We start from the raw sequence: 20,561 nt of genomic DNA on the forward strand, positions 1-20,561 counted from the left end.
CTCAAAACAAAACAAAACAGAACAAAATATGGGCACAGCCAGTCACACTGTGCAAGTGCAGCAGTGAGGAGGCTTTGACATAATGGTGTCTCAGAGCCCCTCCCTGGAACAAAGTTATCTCCTAATTGTGTTGAATATGACTGCATTTCACATTAGGTCTTAAAAGTCCTGGAAGGGATTTTCAAGGTTTTAAGAACCCTGCCTCTCAAGTAAAATAGCACCCAGCTCTGTGAAAGGGCTACTAATGAAGCCACGGATTATAGAAAACACTACAGCTTCATATGGTGGGGGTAGGGGGAGGCAAAGAGAACTTATAACTTTAAAATCTGTAAACACGGAGACATTTTAGGATAGAAATCAAAGTTTACATGAATTCAATAAAACAGAACTCAACACTTCCAAGGAATTCTGGCTTGCAGTTGGCTAGTGGCCATCCTCAGACCTCCAAGTCTACCTTTGCACTCTCCTCTGCCATTAAAGCCAAGGGGAGCCCAGAGTCTAGGCACCTGCAGGCACAGTGCATTGCCACCAGAAAGAAGACTCGAAACAATGGTAGCCTGCACACTCGCGAATGCTAATAGCCATTGGGTAGAAAATGGAGTCGATGAAAGGAAATATATTAGCACCCAGGGGTTGGGAGAGGAGGCTGACAATAAGAAAGTAGCGTGAGGACATTTTTGGGGGGATGGAAGTGTTCTGTCTCTTGTATGATCAAGGTACTGCATACTGAAACTGCACTGAGAGGCTATTCTACATGCAAAAATTAGTCTGATCATCACAAATGCTGGGAAGGATGAGGGGCAGCTAGAACTCATACCCTGCTGGTAGATGCTTCAATCTGCACAACCACTAAAGAAAACAACTTGTCGGGCGGGGCACGGTGGCTCCCGCCTGTAATCCCAGCACTTTGGGAGGCAGAGGTGGGTGGATCACGAGGTCAAGACATTGAGACCATCCTGGTCAACGTGGTGAAACCCCGTCTCTACTAAAAATACAAAAAAAATTAGCTGGGCACGGTGGCACTGAAAATACAGTTTCTCCAGACACATGAATTTCCGCTTTAACAAAAAAATCTTTTGCTAAAGAAAAAGGTTAAAGTAGCTGTAATCCCAGCTACACAGGAGGCTGAGGCAGGAGAATTGCCTGAACCCAGGAGGCGAAGGTTGCGGTGAGCCGAGATGGCACCATTGCACTCCAGCCTGGGTAATAAGAGAGAAACTCCGTCTCAAAAAAAAAAAAAAAAAAAGCAAAAAATTATGTGAAATAAAACCATGTTTTCTTTAGAGATATATGTGTACAAGCTAAAACTATAAGAAAAAGCAAGGAAACAATAACCACTGAACTCAGGATGGTGGTTTTCTCTGGGGAAGAGGAACACAAGGAGCCACTAAAAATATTGGTGTCAGCTGGGTTCGGTGGCTCCGGCCTGGAATCCCGGCACTTTGGGAGGCTGAGATGGGAAAATCATTGAATCATTTGAGCCCAGGAGTTTGCGAACAGCCTGGACAACATAGTGAGACTGCGTCTCTACAAAAAATTTTAAAAATTTAGCCAGGTGAAGTTGCATACCTACAGTCCTAGCTACTTGGGAGGCTGAGGTGGGAGGATGAGGGTTTGAGCTTGGGAGATTGAAGCTGCAGTGATTGGGCCGCTGCATTCCAGCCTGATTGACAGAGTAAGACTCTGTCTCAAAAAAAAAAAAAAAAAAAAAAAAAAAAGCCAGACACATAGGCTAACGTCTGTGATCCCAGCACTTGGGGGAGACAGATAGATTACCTGAGGTCAGGAGTTTGAGACCAGCCAGGCCAACAAGATGAAACCTCTACTAAAAATGCAAAAATTAACCCAGTGTGGTTGTGGGCGCCTGTAATCCTAGGTACTTGGGAGACTGAGGCAGGAGAATCACTTGAACCCAGGAGGCAGATGTTGCAGTGAGACGAGATCACACCATTGTACTCCAGCCTGGGCGACAAGAATGAAAATCCATCTCAAAAAAAAAAAAAGGATGTTGTTCTACTTCTTACACTGGTTGGGGGGTACATGGGTATTACTTTTATTGCTGTTCTTTACACTATGTGCATATGTAATCGTCTCATTATTAATTCCATTTTCATTTTTGTAAATGTGAAAAAATCATATTCATGTCAATTAAACAGATGTTTATTGAGAACTGGATATCAAGGGCCTAAGGAAGGGTATGGCTATGGTACCTTGATCTTGGCGCCCAGCATCTCGGCAGCATCCTTCTCCCGCCGCAGGTCCTCCATCTTCTTCTCCTTCTCCTTCAGTAGCCTCATCTTCTCTTCTGCAACCAAGCTGTGATCCTCTACAATGGCCCGTTTCTCAATCTCCAGTTTTTCTTGCTGTTCCCGCCAGTAATCATCCTTATCGTCCCCTTCCTCCTCACCCTCTTCTCCCTCCTCCTCCTCCTCTTCCCCACCTCCACCACTGCCACCTTCCCTCCGTTTCTCTCGTCTCCTCCTCCTGCCTATGGACCGTTTTTCCAGCTGGGCCTTGAGCCGAGCAATTTCTTCCTGGAATTCTCGAAGGAGGGCATCCTTGGGGTCCTCATTGACCCTTGGTTTGTTCTTAATGTTTTTGGCACGGTTGGCATATCGCAGAGTGGTCAGAGTCTCTTCTACATTGTAAGAGGCAGGCCCCACATTGGCCACCATCACAGTCTTAGCATTGCCACCAAGGGAATCTTGGAGGAGCCTGGTAAGCTTTGAGTCCCGATATGGAATGTGAGTGCTTTTGCCGTCCACCAGAGCAGAGATGACGTTACCCAAAGCGGAAAGGGAGAGGTTGATCTTGGTAGCTTCTTTTAATCTTTCCCCTTGTGCACCAGTCTTGGCTTGCCGTTCACTGCCAGCAAGATCTACAAGGTTCAATTTCCCTACACGGATGTGGTTTTCACCATCGAGGCCCACCTCGCTGCACTCAATAGTGATAACGAAAATTGCGTGAGAACGCGAGCTGTGCTCGTTCATGTTGGTAGCACCGACAGAACGGTTCTGGTTCCCCACATTCATCACGTGCTCTATCTCCTTCACACTCTTGGTGACAAAGGAAGACAGGTCTTTCACATACACTCCTGTGTCAGGCCTCTCTTTGAGCTCAAGCCGTTTGGTCTGATCCTTTGAGAGCAGATCTCGGATCTCCTCCTGGTAGATCTCTAAGTAAGAAGCCCTGACCAGGTACTGTTGATTCTGGGATCGAGAGATGTGGGTGAAGATGTGGTCAAATGAGTTGGGAATGACTCCTCGTTTTTCCGGGTCACCACGGATTCCTTCCATTGTGTAGGTTTTTCCCGTCCCAGTTTGTCCATAGGCAAAAATGGTTCCATTGAAACCTTGCAGGACGGAGTCAACAAGCGGTCGGAATGTCTCATCGTACAGTTCAAACTGCTTGGCATTCCAGTCGTAGACTGCGTCAAAGGTGAAGGTCTTGGGCATTTCATGGGCCATCCCTTTGGGGTTCTTCACAGACACCTGCCCCAGCTTAACATCCACATCCACCACTGTGTCATATGAAGCAGCCTTTTCCTTGCCATTCATGGGCCGACAGCGAACCACCACCCTGACTGACTCTGAGCTTTTCAACTTTGACATGATGAACTCTGACCCAGTCAATCTTGAGAGGTGTCAACTCAAAATGTATCAGAATGCTAAGGGCCTAGAAAAAAAGCAAAAGTAAATAAGCACAGTACTATTGTTTTTGGGGGCTGCCTGACAGAAGCTAACACACCTAAATAATCTTTACCTTGGTAAGCTGACAGCAATATCTGATAACATTACTACATTGTGTATTTCCTCACAGGAATTAACCAGCTTCAGAGGTAAAAATAAAAACCTTTAGTATGGAAGGGTATGGGTATAGGCCACTATACTACAGGCCACTGTGGACTCTAGCCCATCCTCTTCTCAATCATTATTTGATCTTATGCTATAGGCTGAAGCAGCCAAAAAATCTTTTAAAAGTCTGGGTCTTACTCTGGGAGGTCGAGGCAGGAGTTTGCTGAGGCCAGGAGTTTGAGACCAGCCTGGGTAACTTAGTAAGACCCTGTCTCCAACAATTTTTTTAATTAGGCTGTATGCAATAGCTCACATCTGTAATCCCAGCATTTTGGGAGGATGAAGTCAGAAGATCACTTGAGTATAGGTGTTTGAGGCCAGCCTGGGAAACACAGTAAGCCCCAATCTCTATTAAAAAAAAAAAGTCGTGCTCGCTTCGGCAGCACATATATACTAAAATTGGAACGATACAGAGAAGATTAGCATGGCCCCTGCGCAAGGATGACACGCAAATTCGTGAAGCATTCCATATTTTTTTTTAAAAAAAAAAAGTCAATTAGCCGGGCACAGTGGTTCACATGCCTTAGCTACCTGAAAAGCTGAGATGGAAGGACTGCTTCAGCCCAGGAGGTTGAGGGTATAGTCAGCTATGGTCACACCACTGCACTTCAGCCTGGATGACAGACTGAGATGCTATCTCAAAAATAAATAAAATAAAAATAAAGACCAGCCTCAGTTGCTCACACCTGTAATTCCAACACTTTGGGAGGACAAGGTGGATGGATCACTTGTGGCCAGGAGTTTGAGACCAGCCTGGCCAATGTGGTTAAACCCTGTCTCTACAAAAAATACAAAAATTAGCTGGGTGTGGGGGCAGGTGCCTGTAATCCCAGGTATCCGGGAGGCTGAGGCACTCATGAGAATTGCTTGAGCCTGGGAGGCAGAAGTTGCAGAGAGCCAAGACTGCACCACTGCACCCCAGCCTGGACAATAGAGCAAGACTCTGTTTCAAAATAAATAAAGTAAAATAAAAATATAAAAATTAGCCAGGGGTGGTAATGTGTGCCTGTACTCCTAGCTAATCAGGAAGCTGAGGCAGAAGGATTGCTTGAGCCCAGGGGTTCAAGGCTGCAGTGAGCTATGATTGTGTCACTGCACTCCATCCTACACAACAGAATGAAATCAAGTCTTACATTCTGTTGAGCTACTATAACCTGTTGAACGACCCCAACCTCTAGGTAGAGCAATTTGGAACGATCTATCAATATTTAGAATGTATATAACTTTTGACCTAGCAATTGTATTTCTAAGAATTTATCCTGAAGATACATATCTTAAACAATGACATATATACAAGGATATCTGTTGTGGTAGCAACAGATTGTGGGCAACCCTGATTCCCATCAAGAGAAGACTGATTAAATTAAATATATTTAATATATGTGGAATCCTATGCAGTTATTAAAAAGAATGTGGTGCCTAAGGAGAGGGGAACCGGCTCAGGTCAGAAACGGAGAAGTCAGAACTCCCGAGCTGATCAGTAGTGGGATTGTACCTGTGAATAGCCACTGCACTCCAGCCTGGGCAACATAGTGAAACCCCGTCTTTTTTTTTTTTTTTTTTTTTTTTTGAGCCAGAGTCTCGCTCTGTGGCCAGGCACCAGGCTGGAGTGCAGTGGCCTGATCTCGGCTCACTGCAACCTCTGCCTCCCGGGTTCAAGCAATTCTCCTGCCTCAGCCTCTGGGGTAGCTGGGACTACAGGCGCACGCCACTATGCCCAGCTAATTTTTTTGTACTTTTAGTAGAGACGGGGTTTCACCATGTTGGCCAGGATGGTCTTGATCTCTTGACCTCGTGATCCACCCACCTCAGCCTCCCAAAGTGCTGGGATTACAGGCTTGAGCCACCGTGCCTGGCCCCCCCATCTCTTAAAAAAAAAAAAAAAGATCATATATATATATATTAAATTTAAAAAAAAGAACATGGTAATCTAAATCTAAATGTAAGCCTATACTGAGATAATGTTGTTAAGTGAAAAAAAGTAGGAGATAGTGTGTACAGTATAGTTTACATGGTATGAAAAATGGAAGCTATAACACCAAGAATAAGCCTTAATGCAAATTAGGCACTTGGGTGATAATGTGTCAATGTAGGTGTGTTACTTGTAACAAACGCACAACTCTGGTAGGAGATGTACATAATGCGGGAGGCTCTGCACGTGTGGAGGCAGAGGTATATGGGAAATCTGTCTACCTTCTGCTTAATTTTGCTGTGAACCTAAAACTGCTCTAAAAAGAAACTCTATTTAAAAACCAAACGTTACATACAAAAAGGGGGGCTATCTACCCAGATTTCAGAGGAAAAAAAAAAGGGGGGATCTATGCATGCTAGATGCTTGATATGAATACAATATTGTTAGAAATACACTTCTAAAGGTAGTAACAGTAGCGACCTTAGCAGGGGAACTGTGGGCCTAGGAGACTCAGAAGCCTAGAGACAGAGGAAAAACTTTTCAGAGCTTACTCATTTGTAGTGTTTGAATTTCCTAGCTTGTGCTGATGATACTTTTCAATCCCACAATCATCAATAAAAACTGGCTTGTGCAAAATGTGTGCAAATAAATAAGGATGTGGTATAATACATTACATAAAAAGCACTCATTCAATCAATACTTTTTTTTTTTAAGATGGAATCTTGCTCTTATTGCCCAGGCTGGAGTGCAATGAAGTGATCTCAGCTCACTGCAACCTCCACCTCCCAAATTCAAGCAAATTTCCTGCCTCAGTCTCCCAAGTAGCCGGGATTACAGGCACCTGCCACCACGGTCTACTAAAAATACAAAATCAATCAATAAATTTAATAGAATTAGAATGCAAATAAGAAAATTGGGCCAGGTGTGGTGGCTCACACCTGTACTCCCAGCACTTTGGGAGGCCCAGGTCAGTGGATCACCTGAAGTCAGGAGTTCGAGACCAGCCTGGCCAACATGGTGAAACCCCATCTCTACTAAAAAAAAATACAAAAATTTAGCCAGGCATGGTGGCCCGTGCCTGTAATTCCAGCTACTCGGGAGGCTGAGGCAGGAGAATTGTTTGAACCTTGGAGACGGAGGCTGCAGTGAGCTGAGATCATTTCATTGCACGCCAGCTTGAGTGACAGAGCAAGACTCCATCTCAAAAAAATAAAAAGAACGGGGGTGTTACAATTTTATAAAGTAAAAACAAAAAAAGAGAGAATTTTATTTGGTGCTGGGAAACTCAGGGAGCAGAAGAAAGGATTAAATGGGTCCTTTGGGTGAGAGTAGGTAGTAACCAGGTCAGAGTACTTTACCGGTATATATGAGGACCCAAAACTCCAAAAAACCTCAGTGCAGGGATTTTTTTTTTTTTCTTTTTAAAAGACAGTCTCACTTTGTCACCTAGACTGAAGTGCAATGGGGTGATGATAGCTCACTGCAGCCTTGACCTCCTAGGCTAAAGCAATATCCTGCCACCTTGGCCTCCCAAGTAGCTGGGTCTATAGATTATAGATACATACCACCACGTCTAAGTGCAGGGATTTTTTAAAACATGTAATTCATTATTATTGTTATTATTTTTAACAGAGTCACCCTCTGTCCCCCAGGCTGGAGTGCAGTGGTACAATTCTCAGCTCATTGGAACCTCCACCTCCTGGGTTCAAGTGATTCTCCTGCCTCAGCCTCCTGAATAGCTGGGACTACAGGCACCTACCACCATGCCCAGCTAATTTTTGTAGAGACAGGGTTTCACCATGTCTTGAACTCCTGACCTCAGGTGATTTGCCCACCTCAGTCTCCCAAAGTGCTGGGATTACAGGCATGAGCCACCAGGCCCAGCTGTTTTGTTTTTTATCAAAAGGCCCTTCAGTGACAGGTCTCTCTCTCTCTCTCTGTGACCTGTTCTCTAGCCACCCTGTTCTGCTGCCCACAGACAAGCATTATGAGATTTTTAATCACTGATACATAATAAGCAAATATGTATTAATACACACTTGTCCCCTCCCTTTTTACACAAACATATTATACACAATAACAAACAGTGTCCTTGGAGTTTGTCCCCACAGTAAATACAGAGCTGCTTTATGCTTTGCAATGGCGGCATAACACTCTACTGTATGCATGCACCATAATTTATGTCACTGCTGCAGATGCACTTCAGCTGTTTCTGTTATTTTTCTGTGAAAAACTTAAGACATACAATCATTCATGTGTGGGAAAGTATATCTGTAACCATCAATTTCTAGAAGTGGAATTGCTGAATCAAGGATATATGCAGTTGTAATTTTTAAAAGATATGTAGGACAATGACAGAAGCATTCTTTCGTTGTGAGAATGACCTATTTCCTGCCATTCTCCCAAGGTGGGAGAAGGTGAAGCGGTGATGGGCCACTTGGGCATATATGCTGTGGCTTAATAAACAGAGAGTATCAACATATTCCTCCACTGATCTTCATAGACTATTCTGCTGCTAAGCAAGTGAAAACACAAGAAGTTGCTTTTCGTATTTCTTCTAGTTGCTACATGTAATAAAAGACTGTTGCCTAGAATGAAGAAACAGAAGACCTCTTACCCTCTCTGAATCTATTTTCTGCAAACTCTGAAAAAATAGATGTAATTCTTCTTTCTTATGGATGATTATGAGACTAAGAGGTGCTTACATGGGTGGAAATACTTTGTAAACTAATATAAAGCTGGATTAAAATAACAATACAGATTCATCCAAAACCCTTGTCAAGGGGTCCAGAGATTAAAGATGAGTCCTAATTTTATGCACTAAACATCACTAGAATAAAATTTCTTTTCTTTCTTTTTTTTTTTTCAGAGACTGAGTTTTGCACTTGTCACCAAGGCTGGAGTGCGGTGCAATCTCAGCTCACTGCAATCTCTGCCTTCTAGGTCTAAGTGATTCTCCAGCCTCAGCCTCCCAAGTAGCTGGGATTACAGGTACCTGCCACCATGCCAGGCTAATTTTTGTATTTTTAGTAAAGACGGGGTTTCACCACGTTGGCCAGGCTGGTCTCAAACTTCTGACCTCAGATGATCTGCCTGCCTTGGCTTCCCAAGGTACTGGAATTACCGGTGTGACCCACTATAACCAGCCTAAAATGACATTTCTTGTTTTTTTTTTTTAATGGAGTCTCGCTCTGTTACCCAGGCGGGATCTCGGCTCACTGCAACATCTGTCTCCCAGGTTCAAGCAATTCTCCTGACTTAGCCTCCCAGGTAGCTGGGATTACAGGCACCCACCACTACACCCAGCTAATTCTTGCATTTTTAGTAGAGACAGGGGGTTTCACCATGATGGCCAGGCTGGTCTCAAACTCCTGACCTTGGGCAATCTGCCCTCCTCAGCATCCCAAAGTGCTGGCATTACAGGCATGAGCCACCGTGCCCAGCCTAAAATAACATTTTTATTGTTCAGTTTGTAACAATCATCCTAAAACATTTCAGATTAAATTGATATCTACATACCTAATTGATGTTCAATAAGAACTAAATCTCAAGCCATGTAAAGAAAACTATGCAAAAGGAGGCCCTTCAGGAATGTATTCATTATCTTCTAGATTGGAGTGTCCAATCTTTTGGCTTCTCTGGGCCATACTGGAAGAATTGTCTCGAGCCACGCATAAAATACACTAACACTAACAATAGTTAATGAGCTAAAAAAAATATTACAAAAAAAAAAAATCTCATGTTTAAAGAAAGTTTACAAATTTGTGTTGGGCCACATTCAAAGCTGTCCCAGGTCATGGGTTAGACAAGCTTCTAGGTGCTATTAGAATTCCGCCCGTTGGGAAGAAAGAGCTGTGTGTTAGAATGGCCAAGTTTACTGCGTCATTTCAGGGGAACGGTTCTTGAGCTACGGCCTGTCTCTCCCTGCATTACAACAGAGGCCTGTCAAAGCTCATCTAGGTGCAAAGGGAAAATCTCAGCCCCTGACCCTCCTCTGGGAAGACCTCTGCTGCAGTGCACGAGCCTGCCAGACAAGATCCTAGACCTGAAAGAGTAAGAGAAACGGAATGGCGGGGCGGGGCAGGGAGACAGGTCAGTGCAGAGGACTGATTCTTCTGCACTACAGACTTTTGAGAAGGCGGAGCTGTCCAACTTTTACCTATCAAAACAATGGGGCTCCAAGCCTGTGAAGAAAAGAAAAGCAGGCAAGCAAGCCTGCAGCAAGCTGACCTTGAGGTTCAGCCGCTTTGTAATAGCTCCGTATATTTTTTGAGCTCTCCAAAGTGACAGAAACAAAGGAATGAAAATGACCTACATTAATCTTAAAAATCTGTAAAAAGGAAGAATTCCCAAAGCATGAGTCCCCTTAATTAAATCTCAACTCTGAACACGGAACACCATTTCTTTTCTGAACTCATCCAGCTAGACTGCACTCATCATGTATTACTGACATATTCTTTCAGGAAAATGGAACAAGTTAATTTCCTGCCACCAAGGCTTAAAATCTTACTCTGGGTCTTCCTCAAAGGAGAGTTTTCTTGGAAAGACGCCCTGATACTCTTCCCTTATTACCTCTGTTGCTCTTCCAGCCGGTCTAATCACAGAGTGATCAATCTTTAAAGGAACGCAAAGAATTGCCAGGAAAGAAGCAAGCACAGATCAGCGGCTCACCGCCTTCGCCCCGAAGACCTTTTCTGCTACTGCTGGTCATTCAGTGTTAACACCCACTGTCTGAATGCTTATCGAACATGAAAAATTGAGTCTTTCCCTAACCTCATCTCTTTTATCTGCTGAGGAAATCAGATGCGCATTTGTCACGGCCACCACACTCTTCCAGACCGTTCTCCAACTCCTTTGTGTTCGGCTTCATGCATCCTCACCTTGCTAGCTATCCTGGAGTCTCACCTCAAAGTCCAGAACTAGGCGTGGATTGGATTCTCAGTAACGATTGGCTTCCTAAGGAAGCCCTAAGAGAGAGGTCACAAACTGGCTATATTCTCCATCTGAAACATTTTATTTGGCCTACTTGGTACTTAAAACAACATGAGCCAGGTGTGGTGGCTCACATCTGTAATCCCAGCACTTTCCGAGGCTGAGGCAGGTAGATCACCTGAGGTTAAGAGTTCGAGACTAGCCAGGCTAACATGGTGAAACTCTGTCTCTAAGAAAAATACAAAAATTAGCTAGGTATGGCGGTGGGCACCTGTAATCCCAGCTACTTGAGATGCTGAGGCATGACAATTACTTGAACCCAGGAGGCGGGGGCTGCAGTTAGCTGAGGTTGCGCCGCTGCATTCCAGCCTGGGCCACAAAAGCAAAAGTACATCTCATAAAAAAATAAAACCAACATGGACAAGATGCTTCCTGCAGCATGGTTACCATAATAGAAACACGGGAAAACAGGCTGGGTGCGGTGGCTCACACCTGTAATCGCGCCACTGTGAGGCCGAGGTGGGAGTATTCCTTGTGGCCAGGAGTTCAAGACCAGCCTGGGGAACACAGTGAGACCCCCATCTCTACAAAAAATTTTAAAAATATAGCTGGGTATGGTAGCACATACCCGTAGTCCCAGCATCTTGGGTGGCGGAGTCAGAAGGATTGCTTAAGCCCAGGAGTTTAAGATTCCAGTGAGCTGTGACCACACCACTGCACTCCAGTCTGAGTGACAGAGGAAAACCCTGTCCCAAAAAACAAACAAAAAATCTAGAAACAACCCAGATATCCATTTATAGGAGAATTGAAAAATAAAATATGGTATATTCATGGTATATTCCTATTACAGACAATATGGCTGGGCGCGGTGGCTCATGCCTATAATCCCAGCACTTTGGGAGGCTGGGGCAGGCAGATCACCTGAAGTCAGGAGTTTGAAACCACCCTGGCTAACATGGCAAAACCCTGTCTCTACTAAGAAATATAAAAATTAGCCAGACATGGTGGGATGCACCTGTAATCCCAGCTACTCAGGAAGCTGAGGCACAAGAATCCCTTGAACCCAAGAGTCAGAGGTTGCAGTGAGCTGAGATCGCCCCATTACACTACAGCCTGCGTGACAGAGCGAGATTCTGTCTCAAAAAAAAAAAAAAAAAAAGACAATATACCATTCAGTAGTTATCAGTAATAAGGAATAAATTAGAGCAGAGGTTAGCAAATTATAGCCTATAGTACGAATCTGGCCCAGAGCCTGTTTTTGTAAACAAAGTTTTATTAGAACAGCGTAACCTTTAGTTTACATATTATCTATTGCTGCATCAACTACAGAGTTGAATAGAGTTGAGTAGTTGCAATAGAGACAATATGGACTATAATACTAAAATATTTACTGTGGTCTTTTACAGTAAATGTTTGCCAACCTCTGAATTAGGGTTATGTATTTAACATGGGTAAATAAATAGGCTGAGTGAGAACAAAGCTGCAGAGTAATAGTTATGATTAGAACTTACAAAACAATGTGGTACTCATAGATTTGCATTTATGTATGTGTAAGTTTTAAAAAGTGGCATAGGATGGGTGCAGTGGCTCACACCTCCGTAATTGCAGCACTTTGGGAGGCTGAGGTAGGAGAATCACTTGAGTCTAGAAGTTTGAGGCCATCCAGGGCAACAGAGCAAGAACCTATTTCTACAAAAAATGAAAATTAGGCTGGTGTGGTGGCCTACCACCTATAGCTACTCCATAAAAAGGTGGAAGGATCACTTGAGCCCAGGAGGTGGAGGTCACAGTGAGTCATGACCGCACGATTGCACTCTAGAGCAAGACCCTGTCTCTGAAAAAAAAAAGGAAGAAGGCAAGAAAATGGGATAGAAGGACATACAACAATTTATAATAGTGGCTGCCCAAACTGGGCAATGGGAGGTGTGGATAATGGGACTAGAGAAGGGAAGGGTATTTCAATTTTATCTGTAATATTTTATCCTTTCTCTTAAAAAACAAAAACAGAAGAAAGTTTCAAGCTTGTAAGAGAAAATGCTAACATTTCTCTTACTTTGTTAATTCTATTTATTAAATTATTCTCTGAATTTCTGTTTGCTTTTTGAGATAGAGTCTTGCTCTGTCACCCAGGCTGGAGTGCAGTGGTGGAATCTCAGCTCACTGCAACCTCTGCCTCCCAGGCGATTTCTGCCTCAGCCTCCTGAGTTGCTGGGATTGCACAACTCATTTATGTATTTGTTTGTAGAGCTGGGTTTTTGCCATGTTGGCCAGGCTCAACTGATCCATTCACCCTGGATTCCCTAAGTGGTAGGATTACTGGTGTGAGCCACTGCAGCAGGACTGATTTTTTCTAATTCAAAAACAAACAACAATTTTATATTAAAAACAAAATTTCCACCTATCTGGAAACATGGGAATATCTAATAGTCCTTGACCTGAACCCCAAGTGGTAGCAAGAGGAATCCTCTCCAACACCAGTCTCTCCTGTTTCACATCCAGCGTGCTTTGCTCATTTATACTTCCTGCCTGGCTCTTGTAGACATCTCTGTCTATGACCAAATTCACGTATGTATAATTTGATTAGGAAAGGCCTGACATACTAGCCCATCTTCTAAAATGCCATCTCCCAAGGCTCTGTAATGACATAGAAAATGCTTATCATAAATGAAAAAGCAGTTTACAAAATTGAATCATTGCATGCAATCACCATTATACAAAAAGAAAGACACATGTAAAAACAGCAACAGTGGTCAACCTTGAATAATAGTACAGGTGATTTTCCCTGCTCTTTCAACATTTCTGTATTTTCCAAACTCTTTAATAAGTACATGGTATCTCCAAACGGGAAAAAAATAAAGGTCTGGCCATTTTCCAGGAGCAATCCTGCAAGGAGGTGCAATCTATGGGCACACAGAGTGCATAGTAATGCACCCCTAATCAACACATTCCAAAGCAATGTCCTCTAAGATCAGATCAGGCAACCACCTGCCAACTGCCTGGCCCAGAGTTCAAATACTCAGAGTATCTGAACTGCAGCCCAAGCCAAAGATCACATGAGCCATCAGAAAAGCACTGCAACGCTCGAGCAAGATAAAAGCGGCTCCCTGCTAACCAGCCTAAACCAATTCCCTGGACAGGCTTCTCTCAGGGGAAGCAGCTGTTTGTATCCACCTCATCACCATCAACACACCTCCCTTTTACAGTGATTCTAATTGTTTTTGAAGTATCAGGCCTCCGAGTTTGCAATCCCTGAACCACACACCAGGAAAGCAAGTCCAATTCTAGGTCTCTGCTTCCTACTATCGCCAGTTTCACAATGGGAGTTATACACTTTTTTTAAAAAAAATTTTTTACTTTTTTTTTTTTTTAAGACAGGTTTCACCATGGTGGTCAGGCTGGTCATGAACTCCCGACCTCAGGTGATCTTCCCACCTTGGCCTCCAAAGTGCTCGGATTACAGGCGTAAGCCACCATGCCCAGCTGGGAGTTACACACTTTTTAAAACAAGATTATCCATTTTGGGTTGAAAAATAACACCACTGCTATGTAGAGTTTTTAAAGGGACATTTTATACTATTGAGGAAATGGTTCTACATTTGCTTGTATGTGCATAAAATATATCTGAAAGAATTCACAAGAACCATGTAACAATTACCAGATAACAACACCAGCTTTCCCTAAAAGAGATGGGTGGATGAGGGCCAAAAATAGAAGAGAAACTTTTCATTGTATACCCTTTTTTTCTTTTGAGACCAAGTTCACTCTGACTCCCAGGCTGGAGTGCTGTGGCACAATCTCAGCTCACTGAAACCTCTGCCTCCCATTCAAGCGATTCTTGTGCCTCAGCCTCCTGAATAGCTGGGATGACAGACGTCTGCCACCATGTCCTGCTAATTTTAGTAGAGACGGGGTAAGGCTGGTCTTGAACCACTGGCCTCAAGTGATCTGCCCACCTCAGCCTCCCAAAGTGTGTATACCCTTTTATACCTCTTGAGTTTTGAATCATGTAAATACATTACTTAGCCAAAAAATAAAATAAAATCAAGGAGAAAGAGAGAGATGGAAAGGCTTTGTGAAATTAAACAAATATACAGGAGTTACTAATTTTTCCTATTTTATCTGTTCATTTGTGCTGACCATCACGAATATAAGACAATAAAAATGTTTTAGTGGATGCATAAGGGGACCTACTTGTCCCAAATTTATGATGAAGCTTCATAAAAGAGCTTCTATTAGGTCCACAGTAATGGAACTTTTAATTTTCTAATGTAAATGTAGCAAGTCATATAGCATCAGCTCTAAAAAGCATTTAGAGCAAAGCTGTCAAATAAGAAACTAACAAAATATATTCTGGTTGGCCGGGTGCAGTGGTTCACACTTGTAATCCCAGGACTTTGGGAGGCTGAGGCATGAAAATCACAAGGTTAGGCGTTCAAGTCCAGCCTGGCCAACACAGCGAAACCCTGTCTCTACTAAAAATACAAAAAATTAGTTGGGCATAGTGGCAGACACCCATAATCCCAGCTAGTCAGGAGGTTGAGGCAGGAGAATCCCTTGAACCTGGGAGGTGGAGGCTGCAGTAAGCTGAGATCATGCCACTGCACTCCAGCCTGGGCAGCAGAGCAAGACTCCATCACACACACAAAAAAGATGTGTGTGTATGTGTGTGTGTGTGTGTGTGTGTGTGTGTGTATAAAAATATAAAAAAGATATGTGTATATGTGTGTGTGTGTGCGCATATATATATATTCTGTTACTACAGGCCTTATTTATAAACATAAGGTCATCTTTTTTGTAAGCCAAACAGCTGTGTGAACTGTCTGAAAACTTTAAAAATGTTCCTTAGAGAACATATAAGAGCCACAGCATCTCAAATTGGCACAACATACCTGAGGGCAGTCAGGCCATCAATGCCAAAACTCACCATGTGAATACTCCCTTGAAACAGCAATTCCATTTCTTGGAATTATTTTAAGGACATAATTGAGTAACTAAGTACACATGCAACGATGTAATACATGTTTGTGTTTGTCACAACACCGTCTCTAAGCACTTAAATGCTCATCAGTAAGGGAGTGGTTCATTACGGAGCATCTCTACAATGGGAAACTATGAAGTCATTAACGATGGCAACAAACCTCCAGGTATTCAGGTATGAGCAACATTCAAGACATATTGTTGAGTGAAGAAGGAGGCTACTAAACAGAAGAATTCCTATGATACAGTTAATGTTTATGCGTACACGCACATGTGCAGATGCAGATTCGCGGAACAGTGGAAAGACACCGTTAAAAGCATGAGCTTTGGTGTTCAACAGGTTTGGGTTTGAATTTCTGCTCTGCCATTTACTAGCTATAAAATCTTTTTTTTTAATTGCATTTTAGGTTTTGGGGTACATGTGAAGAACATGCAAGATAGTTGCATAGGTACACACGTGGCAGTGTGATTTGCTGCCTTCCTCCCCTTCACCTATATCTGGCATTTCTCCCCATTACTAGCTATAAAATCTTAAGAAACTTACGCAAGTTACAGTTTCTTCTTCCACAAAGTATGGTTAATAACAACATCCCCCTTAAAGAACTGTTCTAAGGATTAAATAAACTAATGAATGTTAAATGCTTTGCTTTTACCATTGAAAAGTACTAATACATACTCAGGAAGTGCAGGCAACATTGACCTCTAGGGTGGGGAGCCTGCAGATTATTTTTTTACTTTCTTTGTATTTTTTGATGGGTGCATGTATTTTGTTTTTTATAATTAAGGTGAGAGAAGCAATAAAGCAATGTTTTCTTTGGAGAAAAGTCCACAACCTTGATTTCAACTTAAATGTCCGAAGAAGACATGCTAGTTCTCTGGAAAGAACCCTAAAAAGGTCACAGTCAAGTAATATGAACAATCAATGCCTGCCCCGAATTCAAACTGGAGCCACGTACTCTGCCATTTGGTCAATGAACAAGCGAATAAAGAAAGCATTTATTTAGGTAGGGAAGGAGGAAAAGAAACTCTCTTTGGCATTCAATTGTAAAGCATTCATAAAATACATTCAAAAAATATATTCAAGTCTATTGGACAACACCTACCATTCAGAATCAATGTGAGTCTTGGGTTTTATTGTCTTCAAGAGTCACAACTCACAGTATACCAAGAGCTTCATGTGTGCCCTCTTTTAATCCTCAAAATCACCTTAGAAGGCAGGCAGGCATTAGCCTCATTTAAAAAATAAGGATCAGAGACTCAGGGAAATTAATTTGCCCAAGGTTACACGACAATTAAGTAGAAGAGTCAGGATTTAAAACCAGATTTATCTTATTTTAAAACCTATATATAAACTCATATATTTTTAAAACACTTGATATATATATATGCATATATACATGTGTATATCAATATATGCACAGATTGAAGCTATTCAAGCTGTACGGAGTATACAGTGAACATGTAAATCTTCCTAACGTATCTGCATTACTCCCTCTTTTTTTTTTTGAGATGGAGCCTCACTCTGTACCCAGGCTGGAGTGCAATGGCATGATTGTGGCTCACTGCAGCCTCTGCCTCCTGGGTTCAGGTGATTCTCCCGCCTCAGCCTCTCAAGTAGCTAGGACTAGAGGCTTGTGCCACCACTCAGCTAATTTTTGTATTTTTAGTAGAGATGGGGTTTCACTATGTTGACCAAGCTGGTCTTGAACTCCTGACCTCGTGATCCACCCGCCTAGGCCCCCCAAAGTGCTGGGATTACAGGTGTGAGCCACCAGGCCCAGTTTTTGTGTGTGTGTGTGTGTTCTTTTATTATTATTATTATTTTTAAATCTTTTTAACTCAAGTAGCTGTAGACTTTACACCATTGTACTTCTTCCTATATAAATCTTGGAGAACTCTTTCTCCCTGTAACTCATTATTTATTTATTTTTTGAGATGGAATCTTGCTCTGTCACCCAGGCTGGAGTGCAGTGGCATGATCTTGGCTCACTGCAACCTCCGTCTCCTGGGTTCAAGAGATTCTCCTGCCTTAGCCTTCTGAGACAGGCAGGCACCACCATGCCTGGCTAATTTTTGTATTTTTAGTAGAGACAGGGTTTCACCATGTTGGCCAGGCTGGTCACAAACTCTTGACCTTGTGATCTGCCTGCCTCAGCCTCCCAAAGTGCTGGGATTACAGGCGTGAGCCAATGCGCCAAGCATTTTCGTTTGTTTTTTTGATACAGACTCTTGCTCTGCACTCTAGGCTGGAGTGCAGTAGTATGATGTCGGCTCACCACAGCCTCTATCTCGTGGGCTCAGGCAATTCTCCCACCTCAACCTCCTCAGTAGCTGGGACTACAGGTATATGCCACCAAACCTGGCTAGTTTTATTTTTTGTAGAGACAAAGGTCTCACTACGTTGCCCAGGCTCGTCTCAAATTCCTGGGCTCAAGTAATCCTTCCATCTCAGCCTCCCAAAGTATGGGATTACAGGCATCAGACACCATGCCCAGCTGCTTCTTTTTTCTTTCATTTCTGTCTTACCTCCATTCATTCATTCATTCATTCATTTTGAGACAGAGTATCTGCTGCCCAGGCTGGAGTGCAGTGGCACAACCAAAGCTCACTGCAACCTCAACTTCCTGGGCTCAAGCAATCTTCCCATTTAAGACTCCCAGGTAGTTGGGACTATAATCACACGCCACCACATCTAGCTAATTTTTTATTTTTTTGTAGGGACGGGGTTTTGCCACATTGGCCAGGCTGGTCTTGAAATCCTGACCTCAGGCGATTCACCTGCCTTGTCCTCCCAAAGTGCTGGGATTACAGTCGTGAGCCATCATGCCATCAAAAAAAAAGTCTTTGTTCAGTCCATTCCTTGTTGAGGGACCTTCTGATTGTTTATGGTCATTTACTACTGCAAACAGTACTTTAATGGCTATTCTGAACATATATACTTTTAGGATAAGTGGGAGCAGTTGGTAGGATCCATTCCTGGAGGCAGGAATGTTGTGCACATTCGGTTGTTATTTTTTAAGAGTCAGCGTCTTGCTCTGCCCAGGCTGGAGTGCAGTGGCAGTATCTAAGCTCACTGCAGCCTCAAACTCCTGGCTCAAGCAATCCTTCCATCTCAGCCTCCAGAGTGGCTGGGACTACAGGTGTGCGCCACCCCACCTGAATAATTTTGGGGTTTTTTTTTTGAGACGTTTCCTCTGTCGCCCAGACTAGAGTGCAACAGCATGATCTCAGCTCACTGCAACCTCTGCCTCCCAGGTTCAGGTGATTCTCCTGTCAGCCTCCCAAGTAGCTAGGATTACAGATGCCTGCCACCATGCCTGGCTAATTTTTTTGTCTTTTAATAGAGACAGGGTTTCCCCATATTGGCCAGGCAGGTCTTGAACTCTTGATTTCAAGTATCTGCCCACCTCAGCCTCCCAAAGTGCTGGGATTACAGGCATGAGCCACTGTGCCTGGCCTAATTTTTTAAACTATTTGTAGAGGGCTGGTCCTGCTTTGTTGCACAAACTGGTCTCAAACTCTTGGCTTCATGGATTCGTCCACCTAGGCCTCCCAAAGTGCTGGTATTACAGGTGTGACCCACCATGTCCAGCTCATTTTTTATCTTGATTCAAACAAACCAACTGTTAAGAAATGCACAAGGACTAAGCTAGGTGGTTCACAACCCATAATCCCAGCACTTTGGGAGGCTGAGGCAGGAGGATCACTTGAGCCTAGGAGTTTAAGACCAGCCTGGACAAGATAGTGAGACCCCATCTCTACAAAAATTTTTCTAAAAATTAGCCAGGTGTGGTGGTGTATGCCTGTAGTCCCAGCTACCCAGGAGGCTAAGGTGGGAAGATTACGTGAACCCAGGAGTTTGCTTGAGCTGCCTAGGAGTTTGAGGCAGAAGTGAGCTCTCATTGCACCACTGTGTTCAAGCCTTAGTGATACAGTGAGACCCTGTCTCAAAAAAAAAAGAGGCCAAGTGGGGTGGCTCCTGCCTGGCATCCCAGCACTTTGGGAGGCCGAGGCAGGTGGATCACTTAAGGTCAGGAGTTCGAGACCAGCCTGGCCAACTTGGTGAAACCCTGTCTCTACTAAAAATACAAAAATTAGCTGGGCGTGGTGCATGTGTGTCTGTAATCCTAGCTACTAAGGACGCTGAGGCAGGAGAATTGCTTGAACCCAGGAAGCTGAGGTTGCAGTGAGCCTAGAGGGTGCCACTGCACTCCAGGCTGGGCGACAGAGCAAGACTCCAAAAAAAAAAAAAATGTATAAGATAACAAGGAAATTGGAACACTGGATATGAGACAATGCTAAGAAATTACTGTTACTTATTTATGCGCAAAAATGCTATTATTTTTTAAAAGAAAGTTCTTATCCTCGAGATAAATGAAAATATTTTCAGACAAAATTATATGCTGTCTGGGATCTTTTTCAGGGGTGAGTTGCATGGAAGGTTATAGGTAAAATCGCATTGCCAAGTGCTGAGAACTGCTAGATGTGGGTTCATGATTCACTACATTATTCTAGTTTTACGTGTAACTGGGATTTTCCAAAAGAAAAAAAAAATCACCCTCTAACCAAAGGCTTACCATTAAAAATTTTTTTTAAATTACAGTAAAAACCCCACATAATATAAAATTTACCCTCAATCATTTTAAGTGTATAGTTCAGTGGCAGTGTCAACTATATTCACATTGTCATTAACACATTTCTAGAACTTTTTCATCTTGCAAAACTGAAACTTTGTAACTATTGAATAACTCCTGTTTCCCCCCTCCTCAGCCCCTGGTAACACTGTTTCCATAATTTTGACTACTCTAGATACCTTGGATAAGTGGAATCATAACAGTATTGTCCTTCTTTTTATTTGTCCTTTTGCTGGTTTATTTCACCCAGCA

At 43.1% G+C, this 20,561-nt stretch overlaps 1 protein-coding gene and 1 non-coding gene across 2 annotated transcripts in view; one reads left to right on the forward strand and one right to left on the reverse strand.

The window, feature by feature from the left end:
- KIF3B (kinesin family member 3B) overlaps positions 1-20,561 on the reverse strand; it is a 48,547-nt gene that overhangs the window by 15,580 nt on the left and 12,406 nt on the right. The window contains exon 2 of the mRNA XM_002747384.5: positions 2,211-3,675. Coding sequence (XP_002747430.1) covers positions 2,211-3,611 — 1,401 coding nt within the window. The 5' untranslated portion in view covers positions 3,612-3,675. The remainder of the gene's footprint in view (positions 1-2,210; positions 3,676-20,561) is intronic.
- Positions 4,222-4,330, forward strand: LOC118154193 (U6 spliceosomal RNA). The gene has a single exon (XR_004744086.1). It is a non-coding gene; the product is annotated as a U6 spliceosomal RNA (small nuclear RNA).

This window comes from Callithrix jacchus, chromosome 5, assembly GCF_049354715.1.
Source record: "Callithrix jacchus isolate 240 chromosome 5, calJac240_pri, whole genome shotgun sequence".
NCBI classification, from domain to species: domain Eukaryota; kingdom Metazoa; phylum Chordata; class Mammalia; order Primates; family Cebidae; genus Callithrix; species Callithrix jacchus.